Here is a 27,530-nt window from a genome sequence, read left to right as displayed (position 1 = left end):
GTTGGGGAGATCTAAAATCGAAAATACTATGTAAATAATCCATTACCTTTGATTCTCTTCATCAGATGTCACTTCCAGGTATCACAGGTCCATAACGAATGTAGTTTTGTTCAAAAAAGCTCATCATTTATGTCCAAAAATCTCCGTCTCGTTAGCACATGATGTAAGCCAGCCGGACTTCTCGTCATGAACGAGGGGAAAAAATATATTTCCGTTCGTTCAAACATGTCAAACGTTGTATAGCATAAATCATTAGGGCCTTTTTTAACCAGAACATGAATAATATTCAAGGTGGACGAATGCATAGCCTTTTATAACGTATTGGAACGAGGGTACCCAACATGAAGTAGCGCGCCAGGTGTCTAATGGGACATCACCGTTCCATGGCTCTTGTTCGGTCAGATCTCCCTCCAGAAGACTCAAAACACTTTGTAAAGGCTGGTGACATCTAGTGGAAGCAATAGGAAGTGCCAAAATATTCCTAAACCCCTGTGTTTTTCAATGGGATAGGTTTAAAATCAATACAACACATCAGGTATCCACTTCCTGTCAGAAAATGTCTCAGGGTTTTGCCTGCCAAATGAGTTCTGTTATACTCACAGACACCATTCAAACAGTTTTGGAAACTTTAGAGTGTTTTCTATCCATATATAATAAGTATATGCATATTCTAGTTACTGGGTAGGATTAGTAACCAGATTAAATCGGGTACATTTTTTTTATCCAGACGTGCAAATGCTGCCCCCTAGACCCAACAGGTTAAATGCCTACTTCAGGGGCAGAACAACATATTTTTACCTTGTCAGCTCGGGGAGTCGATCTTGCAACTTTTCGGTTACTAGTCCAACACCCTAACCACTAGGCTACCTGCCACCCAATTGCCAGAGTTAAATCTCAAAAGCTCCTCTCAGTTCACACAGACACAATAGAGTTCTAAGAACCCTATTCTGTTGCATAAAACAACCATTTGATGTAATAACAGTATTGTAACATAATCTTGTAATTTCGGCACCATAGTGCTAAGGGTCATTGTCCTGTTGGAAGGTGAACCTTCGCCCCAGTCTGAGGTCCTGAGAGCGCTGGATCAGGTTTTCATCAAGGATCTCTCTGTACTTTGCTCTGTTCATCTTTCCCTCGATCCTGACTAGTCTCCCAGTCCCTGCCGCTGAAAAACATCCCCACAGCATGTTGTTGCCACCACCATGCTTCACCGTAGGGATGGTGCCAGGTTTCCTCCAGACATGATGCTTGGCATTCAGGCCAAAGAGCAGAGGGGGAGAGGTATAGATGGGGGGGGGGGGGGGGGGGTTATGACACCTCACACCCTGTAAATCTTAAGGCAGCAGATGAATCCTTTGTTCTGTTAGTGTTTGGGACTGGAATGTCTGTGTGGGCCTTATGAATAATCTACTTCAGAACTGTAACATGCAATAAATGGACTTCGGGACATTATATTTCATCACCCAATTGGTGGTAACAATGATAGATGGAATGTGAAAATTAATGTCGTTTTGTTATGTTATTATAAGTTAAATGACAACGTTATAATGAAAAAATGGTAATTTGAAGAGTTTTTATAATATGTACATGATTTTTACATACTGTGCGTTGTGTAGAAAATATCCAGATCAAAGAGAATGTTTTTGTAAAGATGAACTGTGATGTTTAGTTGTCTAAACGAGATCCTGGTAAGTTCTAATACCTTGCCTTTGTAACGCGGGTCGTCTAATGGGGACCAAGACGCGGCGTGTGACGTGCTCATATTCACTTTTATTAAACTCTAAATCAACAAAACAACAAAATGACCGTAAACAGTCCCGTCAGGTGCAACATACACAAAACAGGAAACAACCACCCACAAAACACAGGAAAAAACACCCCTACTAAATAGGACATTCAATTAGAGGCAACAAGGAACAGCTGCCTCCAATTGAAGGTCAACCCAAGAAACTTCAACATAGAAATAAACAACCTAGAATAAACATAGAAATATACAAACATAGAACATAAACCAAAAACCCCGAAACACATAAAACAAACACCCCCTTTTCTGGTCAGGACGTGACAGCCTTGTATTGATCTGCGCCCCAGGGAACCCGGAGAGCATGTCATAAAGGCAGAAATGCCCCTTTGTGACCCAAGGGTATAAAACATGTAAGTTAAGAATTTACATACCAGACTAAGTTGACCACGTGCTGCAGCCGAGGTCCACGACAAGTCGTGACCCCAAAACGCAACATGAGGAAGAGGACAAAGGAACCTCTTAATAATCAAGGCTACGGTTGATTACTATATCTAAGAAGGTGAATTCAAGAAGGACCAACCGGTTATTCTCTTCAAGTCATTGGTTGTCTACACAGCCCTCCTACCCAATCTGGGAGCGTCTACACGGCTGATTAGCCTCCTCAGAAGCCCACTGTCACAGAACGAGGGCAAGGAAACAGACAACCAAGAGAAAGGACATTGTGACATCGGGTGGACAATCAGTCTCTCTCTCTCTCTCTCTCTCTCTCTCTCTCTCTCTCTCTCTCTCTCTCTCAACATGTGTCATATTGTGTTGGTCCGCTAGAGACCTGTTGCCATTGTATGAAGTTCTAACCAATGACTTAGACTGTTTGTGTATATGTATCTTATATTATCATCCAGCTTGTTAGTAAATAAAGTAGCAACTCAGTTGGTGTGGTATGGAATGATTTGGTTCCAAACTTTTCCCATCTAAGAATGATAGAGGCCACTGTGTTCTTATGGACCTTCAATGCTGAAGAAATATTTTGGTACACTTCCCCAGATCTGTGCCCCGACACAATCCTGTCTCAGAGCTCTAGGGACAAATCCTTTGACTTCATGGCTTGGTTTTTGTTCTAACATGCATGGTCAACTGTGGGACCTTATATAGACAGGTGGGTGTCTTTCCAATTCATGTCCAATCAATTGAATTTACCACAGGTGGACTCCAATCAAGTTGTAGAAACACCTCAAGGATGATCAAAGGAAACAGGATGCACCTGAGCTCTATTTCGAGTCTCATAGAAAAGGGTCTGAATACTTATTTCTATCGATTTCATAAGGTATTTCTGTTTTTCATTTTTAATACATTTGCAAAAAAATCTGAAAACCTGTTTTCACTTTGTCATTATGGGGTATTGTGTGTAGATTGATAAGAGCAAAAAAGTATTTTAGAATAAGTGTCACGTCCTGACCAGTAGAGGGAGTATTTGTATTGTAGTTTGGTCAGGACGTGGCAGAAGGGTATTTGTTTCATATGGTTCGGGTTGTGTGTGTTATTAAAGGGGTGTTTGGTTTATGTAGTCTGGGGTTTGAGTATATGTTCTAGTGTTGGTTTTCTATGGTTTTCTAGTCTGTCTATTTCTGTGTGGTTTGTGTGGCTCCCGATCAGGAACAGCTGTACGTCGTTGTTCCTGATTGGGAGTCATATATTAGATGCTTGTTTTCACCTGGGGATTTTGTGGGTAGTTGTCTTTTGCACTGCTAGTTGTCATAGCCTGTAAAACTGTCATCTGCCGTTCTTTGTTTTGTTATTTTTTTCCGTGGTCTCTTTATTTAATAAATATAAAGATGAGCATCCACATTCCCGCTGCGTTTTGGTAATCTCTACACAACGACACCCGTGACAATAAGGCTGTAACGTAACAAAATGTGGAAAAGGGGAAGGGGTCTGAATACTTTCCAAATGCAATGTAGGTGTTTGTAACCTTCCTGTGTTGTTTTTAGGTGAGGGAGATCCTGACGGCGCTGGGCCTGCTTGAGTGTGCGAAAACTCGAACGTCACATCTTTCAGGGGGGCAGAGGAAAAGGCTGGCCATCGCCCTAGAGCTTGTCAACAACCCTCCCATCATGTTCTTTGATGAGCCCACCAGGTCAGAAGGTCCTATTCTACATCGTATAGAACACATGCATGTGTGTCAGTGGCAAGAAAAGTCCTGACGTGACAATGGATTATAACGTCCCACAGTCTAAACACACTGTGAAGTCCATATTTAGAGTCAATGCTATTCTTTCATGAGATGTACAGGCAATACAACGTCGTTGTTGAGTGTAGGTGTTAGTTGTGTTCATTTTTGTGTGTTTTTCTTCTGTCTTGTTTGTGTCCCCACCAAAAGAAATCTGAAAGAAAAATTCCAAGGTTAACCTATCCTCTTTTGGAAAAGAGGATGCAATTGAATATCGTTTCTCCCAGTTGGCTTCTGGTTAGGGAAGACTGAATCTCACCAGGGGCACGAGTCCCAAAGTCCTTAATGGGCAAAAAGCAGCCTTTTGTCTTTGGTTTCGATTTGTACGATCTGAATGGTTTTGCCTACTCCTGAAGCTCACACTAACTTGTCTCTTGGCACTGTGATAAATCAAGGGTGAAAATGACCTTACAGTAAAGTACATTTGTTGTTTTTGTTGTCTGGGATTAGGAATATGATTTGATGTGATTTTTGAATGACTACCCCTCCCTCTGTCCCCCATACATACAACATCTGTAAGGTTCCTCAGTCAAGTATTGCATTTCAAGCACAGATTAAACTACAAAGACCAGTGATGTTTTTTGAAAGCCTAATAAAGAAGGACAGTGATTGGTAGATGGGTAACAATAACAAATCAGACATTTGAATATATCTTTAAGCATGGTCAAGTTAATTATGCTGTGGATGGAGTAGTAACCATCCAGACGTATTAAAGATTCCGTCCTCCTTCTGAACTGAGCTTGCAGGACAGGAAGGAAACTGCTTAGGGATGTAACCATGAGGCCATTGGTGATTTTAAAACAGCTACAGAGTTCAATGGCTGTGATGGGAGAAAACTGAGGATGGATCAACAACAGAGTAGTGACTCCCCAATAATGACCTAAATGAGTGAGTGAAAATAAGAATACAAATATTCAAAAACATGCATATGTATGCAACAAGGCACTAAATTAATACTGCAAAGGGATACACTTTTTGGCCTAAAAGCAAAGGCTTATGTTTGGGGCAAACACAACACATCACTGAGTAAATGCCTCCTTATTTTCAAGCATGGTGTTGGCTAAAACATGATATGGTGATGCTTGACATTGGCACAGACATCCTGTCTGTGCCAAGTTTAAGCTATATGGAACTGTTTTAAGAAGATCATTTTGCTATTTGATTTTGAATTTAAGACCCCTTGAAGTATCGCCATTTTTATAAAGAAATGATTTGATGAAATGTTTTATTTGGCATTACTGCTATTAGCCCATACAAACGCATTGAATAACAGGTTTACTACATGGAATAACAGATAGTCCCCCCAAAAAAGCTAAAGGAGGTTTGTTCTGAAGTGTCTGTCCTATATCTGAGAGATATAAAAAAGATCAGGAAAATTATTATTATAATTTCTTTTTTTTTTACATGTATTTAACCTCTTATTTTTGGCACTAAACAATCTCCATATACTGTTTACTTCCATAAATGTTTTCAAATGGTACCAGAGGGACCTTCAAATGAGTCTTGTGATGCTGTGGGCGTCCTAGAGCAAAACAAACGGCATGTACAGTACCAGTCAAAAGTTTGGACACAACTACTCATTCAAGGGTTTTTCTTTACTTTTTTTTACTATTTTCTACACTGTAGAATAATAGTGAAGACATCAAAACTATTAAATAACACGTATGGAATCATGTAGTAACCAAAAAAGTGTTAAACAAATCAAAATGCATTCTTTAAAGTAGCCACCCTTTGCCTTGATGACAGCTTTGCACACTCTTGGCATTCTCTCAACCAGCTTCATGAGGGAGTCACCTGGAATACATTTCAATTAACAGGTGTGCCTTGTTAAAAGTTCATTTGCGTTTGAGGCAATCAGTTGTGTTGTGACAAGATAGGGATGGTATACAGAAGATAGCCCTATTTGGTAAAATACCAAGTCCATATTATGGCAAGAACAGCTCAAATAAGCTAAGAGTAATGACAGTCCATCATTACGTTAAGACATGAAGGTCAGCCAATGCGGATAATGTCAAGAACTTTGAAATTGCAGCCCAAATAAATGCTTCACAGAGTTCAAGTAACAGACACATCTCAACATCAGCTGTTCAGAGGAGACTGCATGAATCAGGCCTTCCCGGTTGACTTGCTGCAAAGAAACCACTACTAAAGGACACCAATAAGAAGAAGAGACTTGAGTGGGACAAGAAACACGAGCAATGGACATTAAACCGGTGGAAATCTGTCCTTTGGTCTGATGGGTCCAAATTTGAGATTTTTGGTTCCAAACGCTGTGTCTTTGTGAGACGCAGAGTAGGTGAACGGATGATCTCTGCATGTGTGGTTCCCACCGTGAAGCATGGAGGAGGTGTGATGGTGTGGGGTTGCTTTGCTGGTGATACTTTCTGTGATTTATTTAGAACTCAAGGCACACTTAACCAGCATGGCTACCACAGCATTCTGCAGCAATAACGCCATCCCATCTGGTTTGCACTTAGTGGGATTATCATTTGTTTTTAAACAGGGCAATGACCGAACACACCTCCAGGCCGAGTAAGGGCTATTTGACCAAGAATGAGAGTGATGGAGTGCTGCATCAGATGACCTGGCCTCCACAATCACCCAACCTCAACCCAATTTAGATAGTTTGAGATGAGTTGGACTGCAGAGTGAAGGAAAAGCAGCCAACAAGTGCTCAGCATATGTGGGAACTCCTTCAAAACTGTTGAAAAATAATTCCAGGTGAAGCTGGTTGAGAGAATGCCAAGAGTGTGCAAAGCTGTCATCAAGACAAAGGGTGACTACTTTGAAGAATCTCAAGTATAAAATATATTTTGATTTGTTTAACACTTTTTTGGTTACTACATGATTCCATATGTTATTTAATAGTTTTGATATCTTCACTATTATTCTACAATGTAGAAAATAGTGAAAGTAAAGAAAAACCCTTGAATGAGTAGGTGTGTCCAAACTTTTCACTGGTACTGTACCTGTTCGTGAGAATCTCACCTTTCCACAGAGGGGTCATATTAGTATATGGCCCTAACAATTCGCACGCGACAAACAAAAGTTGGCAGATCGGCTGTACCAACTTGAGATGAGTCCCCTGATGCTTGTGGGGGTCGTAGAGCAAAACGGAGAACACCATCGTGTTTGAGTCTCATCTTTCATGTTCCCTCTAATTGTGTACTGAGCCAATTTTTGGTCTTGTGAGCGAAAACTTGAACATTGTGGCATTTTTGTGCAACTTCCAGCGTGAGTTTACAGTGAACACTGAGGCTGTATGTACCCTTACAGTTTTAGACAGTATTGTGGCTATTTGAGCATAATGTAGGCCTACCAACAAATCCAATGGATAACATTTTCACATGGAAATAGCTTTTGATTTCTATGATATATCCTCCAGTAGCCTATATGAGGTGTTCAATGCAAGCCTACATTGCACGAGACTTTTAAAAACATTTTTACATTATGAAGGGCTTGACATTAATTAATGATTCTTTACTTGGTATGTAACACCATTGGCCAAATTGGTGACTGTAAATTGCATTGTATTGTGTTGTATGATGCAAGAAACCACTTTACAAAAGAATCTTAGCATTGAAAAGGGGCTGATATAATGTTGATTAGATCAAAGAAAAAACTTTGATCTAGCCTATACAGTGCAAACTAATGGGGAGAACTCAGTGAAGTTCAATCTCTTGTATCTCTGGGCGGCCTGGCATTTCTTCTGTGCGGCAGTCCTGGAGGAAGTGTGCGACCGCGCACATGCGCATTTTAGACGGAACATTGTTCATAATCAGTGGCGACCCGTCGCCAGCTTAACAGGTGGGGCTCTGAATGACAGGTCGCCTGTTTTACATGCTATATTGGCATTGATACATGTCACATATCAGTTTGCAAACAATATAACAAATTAAGAATTTAGTTAATTAAGCCGCATACAAACATTGTCTCTTTTTTGCTTTCTTGAGTAAGGCAGCTCCGAAATGCAGGTGTTTCAGCCTATCTTAGTGCTTTCTGTGGTGGTTGGGTAACCAGCAGAAAATACGGAGCGAAGGGGTTGGTAATGTTCTCTAGATGCACCATGATTGGCTCAGTGTTCTGTCACTAATGGGGACACTACGTCACCGCAAAATCTACAGGGAGACCTCAAAAATTCAAGCCACTTGGGTGCTGCCATAGAGTTACATTAGAAGTGCCCATCCAAGAAGGCTCAAGGTCATTGGCCACAGATAAAATGATGTCAAATCACGTTATATCTACAGTAGCTTTGATTGGACTGATCAACATCATACTTTCAAAATCTTAGCTAGCAAGCTAGCATTCATCATCATCATGAATCGGGTCAACAATCTACTGGCAAATCCTTTTCAATCCTTTTCATATAAAGAGAAATTATGAAGAGAAATGATAGATTAAAATGTATCGGTGCTCATCAGCCATTGGACATAAACATTACACAACAAGATGTAAATCGCAAATTCAACAATGAGTGGTTTGGAGGGAATCAGTGGCTAACGGTAGGCATTGCAAAGCACCCACTAGCCTGCTATTCAGTGGAGTGGATGTGTGGTCCAAGTCTGGGTTTAAGGTTTTCTTTTACAAGTTTAAATGGATAAACATTCAACATTGGCCATGCTGTCAATCCAGCATGACTTCTGCCGCTTTCAAACAACTGGAAACTCGGAACTGGGAAATCTGACTTCAGTGAGTTCAAGACAACTGGGAACTCTTGAAAAAATTTGCTCCGACTAGGAAAATACATTTTGAATGGTCATCCAACTCGGAATTCCAAGTCGGGGACTCTGGCCTCTTACATGAGCTCCGACCTGAAGATCACTAACGTCATGATTCTACCTTGTTTTTTCTGAGTTCCCAGTTGTCTTGAAAGCACCATAAATACAGGGAATGATAGACTTTGATGACAAAGTTTGATGACAAAATTTGCCCACGAAGGACCACCACACCACCTTCCTGTTCAAGTGAGCACAGCACAACAAGGTGAGTTCAAAAATGTCTTGTACAGTGGGGGAAAAAAGTATTTGATCCCCTGCTGATTTTGTATGTTTGCCCACTGATGAAGAAAGGATCAGTCTATAATTTTAATGGAAGGTTTATTTGAACAGTGAGAGACAGAATAACAACAATAATATCCAGAAAAAACGCATGTCAAAAATGTTATAAATTAATTTGCATTTTAATGAGGGAAATAAGTATTTGACCCCCTCTCAATCAGAAAGATTTCTGGCTCCCAGGTGTCTTTTATACAGGTAACGAGCTGAGATTAGGAGCACACTCTTAAAGGGAGTGCTCCTAACCGCAGCTTGTTACCTGTAAAAAAGACACCTGTCCACAGAAGCAATCAATCAGATTCCAAACTCTCCACCTATGCCAAGACCAAAGAGCTCTCCAAGGATGTCAGGGACAAGATTGTAGACCTACACAAGGCTGGAATGGGCTACAAGACCATCGCCAAGCAGCTTGGTGAGAAGGTGACAACATTTGGTGTGATTATTCGCAAATGGAAGAAACACAAAAGAACTGTCAATATCCCTCAGCCTGGGGCTCCATGCAAGATCTCACCTCGTGGGGTTGCAATGATCATGAGAACGGTGAGGAATCAGCCCAGAACTACGCGGGAGGATCTTGTCAATGATCTCAAGGCAGCTGGGACCATAGTCACCAAGAAAACAATTGGTAACACACTACGCCGTGAAGGACTGAAATCCTGCAGTGCCCGCAAGGTCCCCCTGGTCAAGAATACATGCTCGTCTGAAGTTTGCCAATGAACATCTGAATGATTCAGAGGACAACTGGGTGAAAGTGTTGTGGTCAGATGAGACCAAAATGGAGCTCTTTGGCATCAACTCAACTCGCCGTGTTTGGAGGAGGAGGAATGCTGCCTATGACCCCAAGAACACCATCTCCACCGTCAAACATGGAGGTGGAAACATTATGCTTTGGGGGTGTTTTTCTGCTAAGGGGACAGGACAACTTCACTGCATCAAAGGGACGATGGACGGAGCCATGTACCGTCAAATCTTGGGTGAGAACATCCTTCCCTCAGCCAGGGCATTGAAAATGGGTCGTGGATGGGTATTCCAGCATGACAATGACCCAAAACACATGGCCAAGGCAACAAAGGAGTGGCTCAAGAAGAAGCACATTAAGGTCCTGGAGTGGCCTAGCCAGTCTCCAGATCTTAATCCCATAGAAGGTTCGAGTTGCCAAACGTCAGCCTCGAAACCTTAATGACTTGGAGAAGATCTGCAAAGAGGAGTGGGACAAAATCCCTCCTGAGATGTGTGCAAACCTGGTGGCCAACTACAAGAAACGTCTGACCTCTGTGATTGCCAACAAGGGTTTTTGCCACCAAGTACTAAGTCATGTTTTGCAGAGGGGTCAAATACTTATTTCCCTCATTAAAATGCAAATCATTTTATAACATTTTTGAAATGCGTTTTTCTGGATTTTTTTGTTGTTATTCTGTCTCTCACTGTTCAAATAAACCTACCATTAAAATTATAGACTGATCATTTCTTTGTAAGTGGGAAAACGTACAAAATCAGCAGGGATGAAATACTTTTTTCCCTCACTGTATGCTGCTGCATAAATGATGTTATATGCCAGAGGCTTGCCAGAGGTACTGTAGCTAAGAAAGTAATACTAAATGTATGTGATGTTAGTAGCCCATTTGCCTCACCACAATAATTTGGTTCCTTTTCCCCTCATAATTTAGTCTTCTGTTCTGACTTGGTGGTGGACATTTAGCCTATTGCATGTTTTAGAGAAATGTCATCATCGAATATTCTAAGAGCTTTCATTGTCTGCTTATATGCCCCCTTTATTTTTCCTATGGTTCTAACTTGGTGTACACAGAGAATACTGTAAGAATGGCCCATCTTCTGAATTATGTCGCTGTACATTTCAAAAGTGTTGAACAAATAGTTATATTGACTACGTCCGTCCTAGTTCACTCATTAACGTCTTAATCAAAATTATGTTTTGCCTCTTATCCGCTTACCGTCCCATTATGCCATAGTTTGTACCTCTCCATTGTCAGTAAAAACCAAATTTGTTTAAGCAAGTCAGACATATCAGCTATGGTTTTTTTAAAGGCAGTAAATAAGGCTGAATGAACTGTTTCGCTGCCAGACAAGGCTCCTCTGATAGCCAGGTGTAACAGTGGTATGGTGTTGGCCCTAACAGTTTGTGGGTGACATTTGTCACCGTTATAGTCCAATTAATGTATTGTTTAGTGTTGTGTAGTGGCTTTGCTGGCATGCATCTAAAAAAAATGTGTTTTGCGTTAGCCCCACCAAGATTGACATGCTACATTCGCCAGTGGTCATAATACAGACGATTTTGTGAAAATACCAATTTTCGGGATGTCTCATGGTCTGACAAACACCTCTCCAGCTCTGTTACCTTTCACCGCAGATAGGGAAGTGCGACATTGGCAGATGCAGTGGATTGAGACGCATCCAATGCAAATACAGCTATCTCTAGCTTAAACTGACAGATTTTTATAGGGATTGTTGTATTATGCTGAAACAGGGTTGGGGTCAATTTGAATTCAAGTCAGCCAATTCATGAAGTAACCTGAAATTCCAATTCAATATTCGAGAAAATATAACATTTTATTTTCAATAACTTCTCAATCAATCAAGAAGGAGAAACTGTTTTTGAGAGCAGCAGCGTGCAGCGTCTCCTAAAGGGATTTATTCCTGATGTCCAATCCTCTGATCCCTTCTAAGACGGACACTTCATCTGCCTCTTTATCCTCTCTCTCAGCCGCCTCCGACTGCTTAACTGCACTGTGATACACACTCCCAATCCAAAGAATCTTCTCACCTGCTCAAAATTACTGACGTGAATCATATCAGTGCCCAGTGATAGGACCATTAGATCACAAACAAGAAGGTGTGAAGGTGTGCAGAAAAAACACAATGTTAACTTAAGTAGCTAATGTTAGTCATTGTGAAAGCCCCCTTTGTGCCCACTCTGAGCAATTGTTGATTGCAGGCTCCTTGAAACAGATGTAGAAAAAAAGATGAGGGGTAACCAAACACTGGCCATGGAAAGGACTGGACAGGATTCTGTACCAACTCACATTAGTTGTCTGTAACGTTTTCCCCCAAGAAACAGTTCTTCAAGAAAGACATGGACAAGAGGGACTGTTTGTTGCTATGTCATTAACGTGCCAAATAGTGCAAGTTTATGCAATGTTCTTCTCCCAGTTCACTTCACTTGTTTGCTTCTCCTCCGCATTAATGATCTAAGATGTTACTTTAGGGATGCAAAAGCCAATCTATTCTTTGCTATGACATTGTCCACCATATACTAACCTTGGCCCCTATACCCTGTTTTGCAGTGGCCTGGACAGTTCCTCCTGTTTCCAGGTGTTGTCTCTGCTGAAGGCCCTGGCCCATGGTGGCCGCACCGTCATCTGCACCATCCACCAGCCCAGCGCCAAGCTCTTTGAGCTCTTCAACAAAGTAAGCCTCCAACCTGGCCTACTGCTAGCCCGAGTTCCAGATCTGTTTGAGTTGTCTTACCAACTCCTACGCCATTGGCGTGACAACATAAACAGATCTGGGATTCAAGCAAGCCTACTGCATGGGAATCTATGAAAAGCACAATGAAACCACAGGATCACAGTTGGAAATGTATGTAGTAGCTACACATGTGGCGCAATACTTATGGTCCCTAAATGAATGGTCTGCTAAATGAATGTACTGTATCCTGATTGCTTTGTGCCCCTGTGTTTTCCTCCCTAGCTGTACGTCCTTAGCCAGGGCCAGTGTATCTACAGAGGGAAAGTGGCTAACCTGGTCCCTTACCTTAGAGAGCTGGGGCTCAACTGCCCAACATACCACAATCCTGCAGACTTTGGTGAGAAACTCTTACCAGTTTAATGAGAAACAAGTCAAATGTGTTGTCATCATTGTTATTATCACCTTATTTAAGTGTATTCAGGGATCTGCCTTATTTTCTTAGAATAACTGTCCCAGAAATTATTTTAGCATACTTTGGTATAAAGCGTTCTAGAAACTATTCTATCTATTAGTCCAACCGAAAATAAATTTTCTCAGAATAACTTTACAGATGGTTCGTGCTTCTACACCTGCATTGCTTGCTGTTTGGGGTTTTAGGCTGGGTTTCTGTACAGCATTTTGTGACATCAGCTGATGTAAGAAGGGCTTTATAAATAAATTTGATTGATTGATTGGTTCCTCATGCAGTATTCACTGGGGTTTCAGTGACATGCGTACCTCTTTCTCCATTTGATCCCAGTGATGGAGGTGGCGTCTGGGGAGTACGGAGATCAGACGGCTCGTCTGGTGAAGGCCGTGCAGGAGGGGAAATGTGAGCAGGTCTACAAGACAGACATGAATGATGGACCCCTCAACCCCTTCCTGTGGCATAAATCTTCTGAGGAGGTAAAAGGGGGATTCGTGTATTACTACAGCTCTCAATGGGTTGAAATGAGAATCTCATTGAAGTGATATTTTCAGAGTCAAAGCACTTCAGGTTGTTCAGTCTCTCTCTCTCTCTCTCTCTCTCTCTCTCTCTCTCTCTCTCTCTCTCTCTCTCCTCTCTCTCTCCTCTCTCTCCTCTCTCTCTCTCTCTCTCTCTCTCTCTCTCTCTCTCTCTCTCTCTCTCTCTCTCTCTCTCTCTCTCTCTCTCTCTCTCTCTCTCTCTCTCTCTCTCTCTCTCTCTCTCTCTCTCTCTCTCTCTCTCTCTCTCTCTCTCTCTCTCTCTCTCTCTCTCTCTCTCTCTCTCTCTCTCTCTCTCTCTCAGGACTTCCCTTCCGATGAGGGCTGCCACAGTTTCTCAGCCAGTTGTCTGACTCAGTTCTGCATCCTGTTCAAAAGGACGTTTCAATGCATCATTAGAGATACAGTAAGACATACTGCCACCCACTGATTTGATTTTGTACTGCAACAGCTTCCGCCTCCCTTTAAAATAACCAAATGTTACGTAATGAACCCAAAACACTAATAAAATTCAAAGTATATGAAAAGAATAACAGAGGAAAAAACGAAATTCAACAAATTGGTATGAGAACGCCATAACACAAACAAAAAACGAATCTATTCGTACCATACTCTGCTCATCCTCTACTATTACAACCACCCCATTTTCCCTTCTCATCTCCTCTTCTCCCTCCTCCTTCCTCTTCCTCTCAATCAAATTCAATCAAATGTATTTTATAAAGGCCTTTTTACATCAGCAGTTGTCACAAAGGGCTTTACAGATACCCAGCATAAAACCCCAAAAAGCAAGCAATGCAGAAGCAGAATGGATAGGAAAATATATAAACCAAATGTTTTTTCTCCTCCTCTTTTCTCCTCCTGTTCTGGTCCTACAGGTGCTGACTCACCTAAGAATCACCTCTCACATTGGGATTGGGATTCTGATTGGCCTGCTCTATCTGGGCATCGGCAACGATGCCAAGAAAGTGCTCAGCAACTCCGGCTTCCTCTTCTTCTCCATGCTCTTCCTCATGTTTGCTGCTCTAATGCCTACTGTTCTGACATGTGAGTATTCTCAGCTCTTCTTAATGACAGACATCTGCATGCGTTGATTTAGTGCATGAATTCACAACAGTCATAAGCCATTGTATACAGTATGTTAGGAGTAGACTGTGCTGAGATGTACCTTGCACTGTTTCTGATTACCGAAATGAGATTACTATGAGCCTATTTTCTCCATCTCTCTAATGCAGTCCCTTTGGAGATGGGAGTGTTCCTAAGAGAGCACTTGAACTACTGGTACAGTCTGAAGGCTTACTATCTGGCCAAGACTATGGCAGACCTCCCCTTCCAGGTAATAACAATGTCACAAAGAACTCTGGAGGGTCATTTTTAGTAGTGTGTTGTGTCCCAAAAAGTCTGTAAGTTGGAATTTCATCAAAATGCAAAAATAGAGAAAAAAAACACACACAAAAAAACATTACGATTCTATCATTCACTGAAAAGAGCAAAGGTATTGTAACTAAAGAAACCTGTTATGGGAACACAAAGGGGCTTTAGCATCGAGGTCAAAAAGTAATTCTGTTTCAGATTTAGACAAATCCCACAATAACATTACATAAGGAGGCTTTTGGGGCGGCAGGTAGCCTCGTGGTTAGAGCGTTGGGCCAGTAACCGAAAAGTTGCTGGATCGAATCACCGAGCTGACAAGGTAAAAATCTGTCGTTCTGCGCCTGAACAAGGCAGTTAACCCACTGTTCCCCGGTAGGCTGTCATTGTAAATAAGAATTGGTTCTTAACTGGCTTGCTTAATTAAATAAAGGTTAAATACAATTCTTTATAATTTACGCTTCACCAGACATCCCCCTGTGCTCTAAATTAAAAGTGACAGAAAGGTTTACTGCATGTTTTCATTTATTGTATTGAATTACATCTAATTTGGCTTTTTTCAACAATTCAAAATTATTATTTCAAAGCACAAAAAGCTTGGCTTTGTGTTTTAGTTTTATGCTTCAATGATACACAGTGTATTTTCCATGGTGAGGTACTGTTGGCTGAACATGAGGAATGTGAGTTGGCCGTATCACAATCCTAGATAGCAACAACTTCTGCTGTTGTGCCCTTCAGCAAGGTACTTAACCACCTACACGACCCTGGGGGTGCTGCACTGACACTGTCCTTCCAATCTGTCAATGTGTGGTTGGGCATGTATGTAACTGTGCGTGCGTGTGTTGGGGGTCGAGGAAAAAAAAGCTGACAAGACAATTTCTGTGTCTACAAATACACAATCAAGTATTTTGCTTATTTTGCTTCACAGATAGTGTTCCCAGTCGCCTACTGCAGCATCGTCTACTGGATGACGTCCCAGCCGCCTGACGCTGTGCGTTTCATCCTTTTCTTGGCCCTGGGAGTCCTCACCTCTCTTGTGGCCCAGTCTCTGGGCCTGCTGATAGGAGCGGCTTCCACCTCGCTACAGGCATGTCCTCCATTCTCTCAATACTAACACGAGATAACTGCTATACCTTATGCGGGCGGTTGTTAAGAAGCGCGGTTTGACCGGTCATGTTTCGGAGGACGAATGACTCAACTTTCACCTCCCAAATCCGTTGGGGAGTTGCAGCAATGAAAAAAGATCGAAATTGGGGAGAAAAAAGGGGTTCAAATAAAAAAATAGATATATTTTGTCTTTGGGGCTGGTCTAAGCATAGTGCCGCCCCTGTACCACATACTGTTTGCCCCTGGAGGCAGCGTTTTGATCCCCTGTTCCATCACTCACACTCTCTGCTGTATCCCTCTCACCTGTCCCCATCTACATTTCTAATTTGAATCTGTAAATACAACTTTTTTTAAATTAATTAAACAAATCTTTATATATTTTTTAGTATATTTCATATTTACACAGTACCAACCTATAGTATATGCATGTAATTATATGTTTCTCAGGGTGGTACCCAATTGTATTCTAAGCAGACGATTAACCGCAATATGTACATGTAAGATGGTTACAGTGAGTCACGTGCTGCCTCTGATTTTGCGCTTGTCCATATCTTAGGTTGCCACGTTTGTAGGTCCGGTGACTGCCATACCCGTACTGCTTTTCTCTGGCTTCTTTGTCAGTTTTGACACAATTCCGTGGTATCTTCAGTGGATGTCATACATTTCATATGTCAGGTAACTAGTTTTTCAGATACTTTTCAGACTTACAAGGGCCCTGATTTTTTTCCTGACCATGTGACCTGCCCCTAATACTAAGAAAGTACCATGTGTTTGGCACTTGAACAGTAGGGGAAAGTGGGTTATGTTGAGCCAAAGGGTTAATTGAGCCACTCCTTGTTTCTAGGAAACCATACACAAAATGAATAATGTGACCCAATATTTAGGAAGATATCATGGAGTCTGTGAAGGAAGAAACCATATGGAAAAAGTGGTAAGCAAGTTAGGCCCAAAGAAATGTCACATAGTCAAATTAATGTATTGTTTGTATCTAAACCAAAGTAGATAGCTTTACGATTGTTTTATACCTCAGTTGGGGTCTATTTAAGCTACAATATGAGGTCCTAAACCTAGCATGAAAGTGCATCCTTATAACTGTGTGCGCTAATATAGTCAAAATGTTTGCTTTGGGGTAAGTTGAGCCAATGGCCATGGGGTAAATTGAGCCAATGGCCACCATACCCCATACAAATAATTACATACAAAAAATCTGTTTAATGCATGGTATTTTTGCAATGTGTCATGCTTATGAATTCAACAGAGTGCATTTTATTGTTAAAGAGCATCATGCCCCGTGTATACAAATGTAAAACAAGCAGGAGTCTAGTCCCAATTGAGGGTCTTGAGAGAGCAGCCAAGGAAGTGAGAGAAGTGGGATGAAAAAATAGACTGATAGACTGAATGACACTAAAGAGTTACATTGACAAAAAAGAAAATGAACATCTGTGCGAAAGAGAGGCTATGATAGAGGAGGAGAGGCACAGAAGGTCTTATCTGATGACATGGAGTCTGAGCTTGCTAAACGTATCAAGAATCTCACGGACGAGTTCCGTGGCCTTAGTAGCCTCAAATTCAGAGAACTTGCCTACGAATTGGCACATCGAAACAACATCCCTGTCTCAGACAACTGGTCAAGAAATGGAAGGGTATTGAATGGAACTGAGAGATGTATATCTGAATGTAGGCATACATTTAAGATATACAATATACCACATTCAACTTTGACCTACCAGCACCCACAGTCACATGAAACCATTACCCACTTACCACAAGGCGGCTCAACTTACCCTGACCCTATGTTCAACTTACCCCATACCTGGACAAACTATGTTTTCAAAACTGTTATGTTTAAATGAATTATGATTATTTACAGGGATACACAACATCCTGAAATATATGTTGATATCTTTCTTAGAAATAATTATACATTTCCATTGACGTATGGATGCTGAATGTAAAAAATGGCTCAACTTACCCCACTCTCTCCCACTGTTCATCCTCTTTAACTGCACCATAAAACAGTTCCTATTATTTTGTAGGTATGGCTTTGAAGGAGTCATCCTCTCCATCTACGGGCTGGACCGGAAGGACCTCCACTGTGACAAGGATGAAACATGCCACTTCCAGAAGTCGGAGGCCATCTTGAAAGAGCTTGACGTGGAAGATGCCAAACTGTACCTTGACTTCATAGTGCTCGGCATGTTCTTTGTGACCCTCCGCCTCCTCGCGTACTTTGTGCTGCGCTATAAGATCAGTGCAGAGAGGTAAACTGGGGAGTCGGGGTAGGAGGAAGAAGGCCCAGATTGCTTGCAAGCTGGAATAGCGCTTGCAAGCTGGAATACCACTTCTAGAAACCTCCAGGCAGTGGCCCAGAAATACACCATGCACACCAAACTTTTGGCCAAAGACTACAGAATATAGACAACTGTTGTGTTGAGAGTGTGCATGCAGTATGAATCTACTTAGCTTAGACAAACAAATATGGCAGAGAGGACAGTGCCTAAGGCCATGGATGATTCCCAATATTACAAGAACATTCTTGTTTAAAAACCAAAACCATTGGCTTCTTGAAGGCAAGGCTCCTGTCACAGTAGGAATCTAGATGTAATCGCCTTGTGCAAGGGAACCAACTGTAAGTAATGTAAGAGTTTGTTGTTGATAGGCTCTTGTCTAGTCTGTAGTTCCAGACTGGTTTGTATGACCACTGTGTGAAACCAATTAAATTAAATAGCGTGATGGAAGGACAATGGGAAGACAGGGCCACACTTAAACAGGAGCTGGTTTCCTACAATGTGTGTTTATTATATAGGACTGCCAGATCAAATGGGTCTCTAACCTGGGACCCTCGGTCAATAAAGGGAAAGGTACAATATTGCTTGTTGCTAATGTGGGATAAAGCAATCCCATACATTCCAAGCATGTGAGAGACTGTACAGTACCGATATATACTGTTGTTTATCCTGGGTGAGTTTCCCGAAACAAATGTGGCATGTGGCGCTCGACAACCTAGCCTCTAGGGCGCAAGAGAGTAACATCTGTGCTTGAACAAACTAATTAATCAAATGAAGCACGTTCTATGAGTGGCGTCGGCGTGGGTCTGGGTTTTTGAGAGAAATAAAGTACCACGTTAGCACCCCTGGTCAGAGGACTGTGGTTGTGATTATAGGGCTTGAATAGTTGAAGGAAGATATGGGGGATATGAATTCTGATGTGACTGTGGCTGGCTTAGTATTCCAAGCCAGAATCCTAACCTGAGATCTGAGCACGTAACGCGAACAGAAAATTAAGTATTACATTATCTCAAGCATTACCAACACAGCTTAGTTTGAATGGCATGGAGGATTGATACAATACTCTTTTAGTCACTCACAGTCAGTCATGTAAAATAGAATTGAGAATGAAGAGCATTTTACACTAGTTCATGTTCTGTCACACAATCAAATCATAAGAGACATGGCAGCCTAGGTTGGGGCTTGTTTTTTCTGTCAACCATACCAAAGGGATATAGTGCTACCAGATTTCTGTAAGAGACTGGGGGCTCTATTTTATCAAACTTAATGCAATGGTAAGTCTTAGTGCTGTTGGTAGCGCTATAGATCCAGGGGTGTTTTTTTGCTATTTTCACTGCAGAAATTATGGGCGCAGTATCTGGCAGTTGTGTGAAAGGGATGGATTTTGATGAATAAATAAGTTGGGAGGCTTGTCCCCTCACTGGCCAATCAGAACGTGGTCCATGGCTAAATATGTGGGTGTTTCTAGTTGTGTATTTACGATCTTTCATGTTTTAAGTTGTCATCAAAGCCAATTTGAATGTTAGTCCGCTATAGCCTAGATTGTTAAATAGCCTACAGAAACAAAATAACAACATGTAGGCATATTCCATCTTTGCTAAATACATTGAACATGTTTGCAGTCCATATTGTTCTAAGTAATTGCATTGCTTCAATATGGAAATACTCTACCGTTCAAAAGTTTCGGTCACTTAGAAATGTCCTTGTTTTTGAAAGAAAAGCTATTTTTTTGTCCATTAAAATAACATCAAATTGATCAGAAATACAGTGTAGACATTGTTAATGTTGTAAATGTCTATTGTAGCTGGAAACGGCAGATTTTTTATGGAATATTTACATAGACGTACAGAGGCCCATTATCGGCAACCATCACTCCTGTGTTCCAATGGCATGTTGTGTTAGCTAATCCCAAGATTATCATTTTAAAAGGCTAATTGATCATTAGAAAACCCTTTTGTAATTATGTTAGCACAGCTGAAAACTGTTGTGCTAATTAAAGAAGCAATAAAACTGGCCTTCTTTAGACTAGTTGAGTATCTGGAGCATCAGCATTTGTGGGTTCGATTACAGGCTCAAAATGGCCAGAAACAAAGACCTTTCTTCTGAAACTCGTCAGTCTATTCTTGTTCTGAGAAATGAAGGCTATTCCATGCGAGAAATTGCCAAGAAACTGAAGATCTCGTACAACACCGTGTACTACTCCCTTCACAGAACAGTGCAAACTGGCTCTTACCAAAATAGAAAGATGAGTGGGAGGCCCCGGTGCACAACTGAGCAAGAAGACAAGTACATTAGAGTGTCTAGTTTGAGAAACAGATGCCTCACAAGTCCTCAACTGGCAGCTTCATTAAATAGTACCCACAAAACACCAGTATCAACATCAACCGTAAAGAGGCAACTCCGGGATGCTGGCCTTCTAAGCAGAGTTCCTCTGTCCAGTGTCTGTATTCTTTTGCCAATCTTAAAACCTCTTTGGGATAGGGGGCAGTATTTTCACGTACGGATGAAAAGCGTGCCCAAAGTAAACTGCCTGCTACTCAGGCCCAGAAGCTAGGATATACAGTGGGGGAAAAGTATTTGATTCCCTGCTGATTTTGTACGTTTGCCCACTGACAAAGAAAGGATCAGTCTATAATTTGAATGGTAGGTTTATTTGAACAGTGAGAGACAGAAAAACAAGAAAAATATCAAGAAAAATGCATGTCAGAAATGTTATAAATTGATTTTCATTTTAATGAGGGAAATAAGTATTTGACCCCCTCTCAATCAGAAAGATTTCTGGCTCCCAGGTGTCTTTTATACAGGTAACGAGCTGAGATTAGGAGCACACTCTTAAAGGGAGTGCTCCTAACCGCAGCTTGTTACCTGTAAAAAAGACACCTGTCCACAGAAGCAATCAATCAATCAGATTCCAAACTCTCCACCATGGCCAAGACCAAAGAGCTCTCCAAGGATGTCAGGGACAAGATTGTAGACCTAAACAAGGCTGGAATGGGCTACAAGACCATCGCCAAGCTGCTTGGTGAGAGGGTGACAACATTATTCGCAAATGGAAGAAAGATCTCACCTCGTGGAGTTGCAATGATCATGAGAACGGTGAGGAATCAGCCCAGAACTACACGGGAGGATCTTGTCAATGATCTCAAGGCAGCTGGGACCATAGTCACCAAGAAAACAATTGGTAACACACTACGCCGCGAAGGACTGAAATCCCGCAGCGCCCGCAAGGTCCCCCTGCTCAAGAATACATATACATGCCCGTCTGAAGTTTACCAATGAACATCTGAATGATTCAGAGGACAACTGGGTGAAAGTGTTGTGGTCAGATGAGACCAAAATGGAGCTCTTTGACATCAACTCAACTCGCCGTGTTTGGAGGAGGAGGAATGCTGCCTATGACCCCAAGAACACCATCTCCACCGTCAAACATGGAGGTGGAAACATTATGCTTTGGAGGTGTTTTTCTGCTAAGGGGACAGGACAACTTCACCGCATCAAAGGGACGATGGACGGTGCCATGTACCGTCAAATCTTGGGTGAGAACCTCCTTCCCTCAGCCAGGGCATTGAAAATGGGTCGTGGATGGGTATTCCAGCATGACAATCAATCAAATCAAATCAATCAAATTTATTTTTATATAGCCCTTCGTACATCAGCTGATATTCTCAAAGTGCTGTACAGAAACCCAGCCTAAAACCCCAAACAGCAAGCAAAGCATGTGAAAGAAGCACGGTGGCTAGGAAAAACTCCCTAGGAAAAACTCCCTAGAAAGGCCAAAAACCTAGGAAGAAACCTAGAGAGGAACCAGGCTATGAGGGGTGGCCAGTCCTCTTCTGGCTGTGCAGGGTGGATATTATAACAGAACATGGTCAAAATGTTAAAATGTTAAAATGTTCATAAATGACCAGCATGGTCAAATAATAATAATCATAGTAGTTGTCGAGGGTGCAACAAGCACGTCCGGTGAACAGGTCAGGGTTCCATAGCCGCAGGCAGAACAGTTGAAACTGGAGCAGCAGCACGGCCAGGTGGACTGGGGACAGCAAGGAGTCATCATACCAGGTAGTCCTGAGGCATGGTCCTAGGGCTCAGGTCCTCCGAGAGAAAGACAGAAAGAGAGAAAGAGAGAATTAGAGAGAGCATATTTAAATACACACAGGACACCGGATAAGACAAGAGAAATACTCCAGATGTAACAGACTGACCCTAGCCCCCCGACACATAAACTACTGCAGCATAAATACTGGAGGCTGAGACAGGAGGGATCAGAAGACACTGTGGCCCCATCCGATGATACCCCCGGACAGGGCCAAACAGGCAGGATATAACCCCACCCACTTTGCCAAAGCACAGCCCCCACACCACTAGAGGGATGTCTCCAACCACCAACTTACCGTCCTAAGACAAGGCCGAGTATAGCCCACAACGATCTCCGCCATGGCACAACCCAAGGGGGGGGGGCGCCAACCCAGACAGGAAGACCACGTCAGTGACTCAACCCACTCAAGTGACGCACCCCTCCCATGGACGGCATGGAAAAACACCAGTAGGCCAGTGACTCAGCCTCTGTAAAAGGGTTAGAGGCAGAGAATCCCAGTGGAAAGAGGGGAACCGGCAAGGCAGAGACAGCAAGGGCGGTTCGTTGCTCCAGCCTTTCCGTTCACCTTCACACTCCTGGGCCAGACTATACTTAATCATAGGACCTACTGAAGAGATAAGTCTTCAGTAAAGACTTAAAGGTTGAGACTGAGTCTGCGTCTCTCACATTGGTAGGCAGACCATTCCATAAAAATGGAGCTCTATAGGAGAAAGCCCTACCTCCAGCCGTTTGCTTAGAAATTCTAGGGACAATTAGGAGGCCTGCGTCTTGTGACCGTAGCGTACGTGTAGGTATGTACGGCAGGACCAAATCGGAAAGATAGGTAGGAGCAAGCCCATGTAATGCTTTGTAGGTTAGCAGTAAAACCTTGAAATCAGCCCTTGCCTTAACAGGAAGCCAGTGTAGGGAGGCTAGCACTGGAGTAATATATCAAATTTTTTGGTTCTAGTCAGGATTCTAGCAGCCGTATTTAGCACTAACTGGAGTTTATTTAGTGCTTTATCCGGGTAGCCGGAAAGTAGAGCATTGCAGTAGTCCAGCCTAGAAGTAACAAAAGCATGGATTAATTTTTCTGCGTCATTTTTGGACAGAAAATTTCTGATTTTTGCAATGTTACGTAGATGGAAAAAAGCTGTCCTTGAAACAGTCTTGATATGTTCTTCAAAAGAGAGATCAGGGTCCAGAGTAACGCCGAGGTCCTTCACAGTTTTATTTGAGACGACTGTACAACCATCCAGATTAATTGTCAGATTCAACAGAAGATCTCTTTGTTTCTTGGGACCTAGAACAAGCATCTCTGTTTTGTCCGAGTTTAAAAGTAGAAAGTTTGCAGCCATCCACTTCTTTATGTCTGAAACACAGGCTTCTAGCGAGGGCAATTTTGGGGCTTCACCATGTTTCATTGAAATGTACAGCTGTGTGTCGTCCGCATAGCAGTGAAATTTAACATTATGTTTTCGAATGACATCCCCAAGAGGTAAAATATATAGTGAAAACAATAGTGGTCCTAAAACGGAACCTTGAGGAACACCGAAATTTACAATTGATTTGTCAGAGGACAAACCATTCACAGAGACAAACTGATATCTTTCCGACAGATAAGATCTAAACCAGGCCAGAACTTGTCCATGTAGACCAATTTGGGTTTCCAATCTCTCCAAAAGAATGTGGTGATCGATGGTATCAAAAGCGGCACTAAGATCTAGGAGCACGAGGACAGATGCAGAGCCTCGGTCTGACGTCATTAAAAGGTCATTTACCACCTTCACAAGTGCAGTCTCAGTGCTATGATGGGGTCTAAAACCAGACTGAAGCGTTTCGTATACATTGTTTGTCTTCAGGAAGGCAGTGAGTTGCTGTGCAACAGCTTTTTCTAAAATTTTGGAGAGGAATGGAAGATTCGATATAGGCCGATAGTTTTTTATAATTTCTGGATCAAGATTCGGCTTTTTCAAGAGAGGCTTTATTACTGCCACTTTTAGTGAGCTTGGTACACATCCGGTGGATAGAGAGCCGTTTATTATGTTCAACATAGGAGGGCCAAGCACAGGAAGCAGCTCTTTCAGTAGTTTAGTTGGAATAGGGTCCAGTATGCAGCTTGAGGGTTTGGAGGCCATGATTATTTTCATCATTGCGTCAAGAGATATAGTACTAAAACACTTTAGTATCTCCCTTGATCCTAGGTCCTGGCAGAGTTGTGCAGACTCAGGACAATGGAGCTTTGGAGGAATACCCAGATTTAAAGAGGAGTCTGTAATTTGCTTTCTAATGATCATGATCTTTTCCTCAAAGAAGTTCATAAATTTATTACTGCTGAAGTGAAAGCCATCCTCCATTTGCGAAGGCTGCTTTTTAGTTAGCTTTGCGACAGTATCAAAAAGAAATTTCGGATTGTTCTTATTTTCCTCAATTAAGTTGGAAAAATAGGATGATCGAGCAGCAGTAAGGGCTCTTCGATACTGCACGGTACTGTCTTTCCAAGCTAGTCGGAAGACTTCCAGTTTGGTGTGGCGCCATTTCCGTTCCAATTTTCTGGAAGCTTGCTTCAGAGCTCGTGTATTTTCTGTATACCAGGGAGCTAGTTTCTTATGACAGATGTTTTTAGTTTTTAGGGGTGCAACTGCATCTAGGGTATTGCGCAAGGTTAAATTGAGTTCCTCGGTTAGGTGGTTAACTGATTTTTGTCCTCTGACGTCCTTGGGTAGGCAGAGGCAGTCTGAAAGGGCATCAAGGAATCTTTGGGTTGTCTGAGAATTTATAGCACGACTTTTAATGCTCCTTGGTTGGGGTCTGAGCAGATTATTTGTTGCAATTGCAAACGTAATAAAATGGTGGTCCGATAGTCCAGGATTATGAGGAAAAACATTTAGATCCACAACATTTATTCCATGGGACAAAACTAGGTCCAGAGTATGACTGTGGCAGTGAGTAGGTCCAGAGACATGTTGGACAAAACCCACTGAGTCGATGATGGCTCCGAAAGCCTTTTGGAGTGGGTCTGTGGACTTTTCCATGTGAATGTTAAAGTCACCAAAAATTAGAATATTATCTGCTATGACTACAAGATCCGATAGGAATTCAGGGAACTCAGTGAGGAACACTGCATATGGCCCAGGAGGCCTATAAACAGTAGCTATAAAAAGTGAGTGAGTAGGCTGCATAGATTTCATGACTAGAAGCTCAAAAGACGAAAACGTCATTGTTGTTTTTTTTTTTGTAAATTGAAATTTGCTATCGTAAATGTTAGCAACACCTCCGCCTTTGCCGGATGCACGGGGGGTATGGTCACTAATGTAACCTGGGGGTGAGGCCTCATTTATCACAGTAAATTCATCAGGCTTAAGCCATGTTTCAGTCAGGCCAATCACATCAAGATTATTATCAGTGATTAGTTCATTGACTATAACTGCCTTGGAAGTGAGGGATCTAACATTAAGTAACCCAATTTTGAGATGTGAGGTATCACAATCTCTTTCAATAATGGCAGGAATGGAGGAGGTCTTTATACTAGTGAGATTGCTAAAGCGAACACCGCCATTTTTAATTTTGCCCAACCTAGATCGAGGCACAGACACGGTCTCAATGGGGAAAGCTGAGCTGACTACGCTGACTGTGCTAGTGGCAGACTCCACTAAGCTGGCAGGCTGGCTAACAGCCTGCTGCCTGGCCTGCACCCTATTTCATTGTGGAGCTAGAGGAGTTAGAGCCCTGTCTATGTTCGTAGATAAGATGAGAGCACCCCTCCAGCTAGGATGGAGTCCGTCACTCCTCAACAGGCCAGGCTTGGTCCTGTTTGTGGGTGAGTCCCAGAAAGAGGGCCAATTATCTACAAATTCTATCTTTTGGGAGGGGCAGAAAACAGTTTTCAACCAGCGATTGAGTTGTGAGACTCTGCTGTAGAGCTCATCACTCCCCCTAACTGGGAGGGGGCCAGAGACAATTAATCGATGCCGACACATCTTTCTAGCTGATTTACACGCTGAAGCTATGTTGCGCTTGGTGACCTCTGACTGTTTCATCCTAACATCGTTGGTGCCGACGTGGATAACAATATCTCTATACTCTCTACACTCGCCAGTTTTAGCTTTAGCCAGCACCGTCTTTAGATTAGCCTTAACGTCGGTAGCCCTGCCCCCTGGTAAACAGTGTATGATCGCTGGATGATTAGTTTTAAGTCTAATACTGCGGGTAATGGAGTCGCCAATGACTAGGGTTTTCAATTTGTCAGAGCTAATGGTGGGAGCCGTCGGCGTCTCAGACCCCACAACGGGAGGAGTAGAGACCAGAGAAGTCTCGGCCTCCGACTCCGACTCGCTTAATGGGGAGAACCGGTTGAAAGTTTCTGTCGGCTGAATAAGCGACACCGGTTGAGCATTCCTACAGCGTTTCCCTCCAGAAGCCATGAGAAAGATGTCCGGCTGCGGGGACCGTGCGAGGGGGTTTATACTAACGTTACTATCTGTACTTACTGGTGGCACAGACGCTGTTTCATCCTTTCCTACACTGAAATTACCCTTGCCTAACGATCGCGTCTGAAGCTGGGCTTGCAGCACAGCTATCCTTGCCGTAAGGCGATCGTTCTCCTGTATATTATAAGTACAACGACTGCAATTAGAAGGCATCATGTTAATGTTACTTAGCTTCGGCTGTTTGAAGTCCTGACGAACCATGTCCAGATAAAACCTCCGGGGTGAAAAAGTTGAATGAAAAAAGTTGAGTGAGGGAAAAAGTAAAAATATACGGTAATGAAAAAGTAAAAAACCGTCAGGTATCAAAGTAAGATCGGCAACAAAAACGCACAGCAGCGTAAACAAGTCTGCAAGTCTGCAATGACCCAAAACACACGACCAAGGCAACAAAGGAGTGGCTCAAGAAGAAGCACATTAAGGTCCTGGAGTGGCCTAGCCAGTCTCCAGACCTTAATCCCATCGAAAATCTGTGGAGGGAGCTGAAGGTTCGAGTTGCCAGACGTCAGCCTCGAAACCTTAATGACTTGGAGAAGATCTGCAAAGAGGAGTGGGACAAAATCCCTCCTGAGATGTGTGCAAACCTGGTGGCCAACTACAAGAAACGTCTGACCTCTGTGATTGCCAACAAGGTTTTTTCCACCAAGTACTAAGTAATGTTTTGCAGAGGGGTCAAATACTTATTTCCCTCATTAAAATGCAAATAAATTTATAACATTTTTGCCATGCTTTTTTCTGGATTTTTGTGT

General features: G+C 42.3%; 1 protein-coding gene across 1 annotated transcript in view; it reads left to right on the top strand.

Moving 5' to 3' along the window:
• LOC106612441 (ATP-binding cassette sub-family G member 1) overlaps window positions 1–18,225 on the top strand; it is a 44,314-nt gene extending 26,089 nt beyond the window's left edge. Inside the window, exons 6-15 of the mRNA XM_014213566.3 lie at window positions 3,733–3,878; window positions 12,328–12,451; window positions 12,734–12,848; window positions 13,251–13,396; window positions 13,758–13,859; window positions 14,329–14,497; window positions 14,686–14,786; window positions 15,750–15,908; window positions 16,485–16,603; window positions 17,965–18,225. Of these exons, the coding sequence (XP_014069041.1) occupies window positions 3,733–3,878; window positions 12,328–12,451; window positions 12,734–12,848; window positions 13,251–13,396; window positions 13,758–13,859; window positions 14,329–14,497; window positions 14,686–14,786; window positions 15,750–15,908; window positions 16,485–16,603; window positions 17,965–18,193 (1,410 nt within the window). The 3' untranslated portion in view covers window positions 18,194–18,225. The remainder of the gene's footprint in view (window positions 1–3,732; window positions 3,879–12,327; window positions 12,452–12,733; window positions 12,849–13,250; window positions 13,397–13,757; window positions 13,860–14,328; window positions 14,498–14,685; window positions 14,787–15,749; window positions 15,909–16,484; window positions 16,604–17,964) is intronic.
• Window positions 18,226–27,530: the final 9,305 nt, after the last annotated feature.

The sequence above is a fragment of the Salmo salar genome, chromosome 09, assembly GCF_965601325.2.
Source record: "Salmo salar chromosome 09, fSalSal1, whole genome shotgun sequence".
NCBI classification, from domain to species: domain Eukaryota; kingdom Metazoa; phylum Chordata; class Actinopteri; order Salmoniformes; family Salmonidae; genus Salmo; species Salmo salar.
This window is presented reverse-complemented; position numbering and strand designations above follow the sequence as displayed.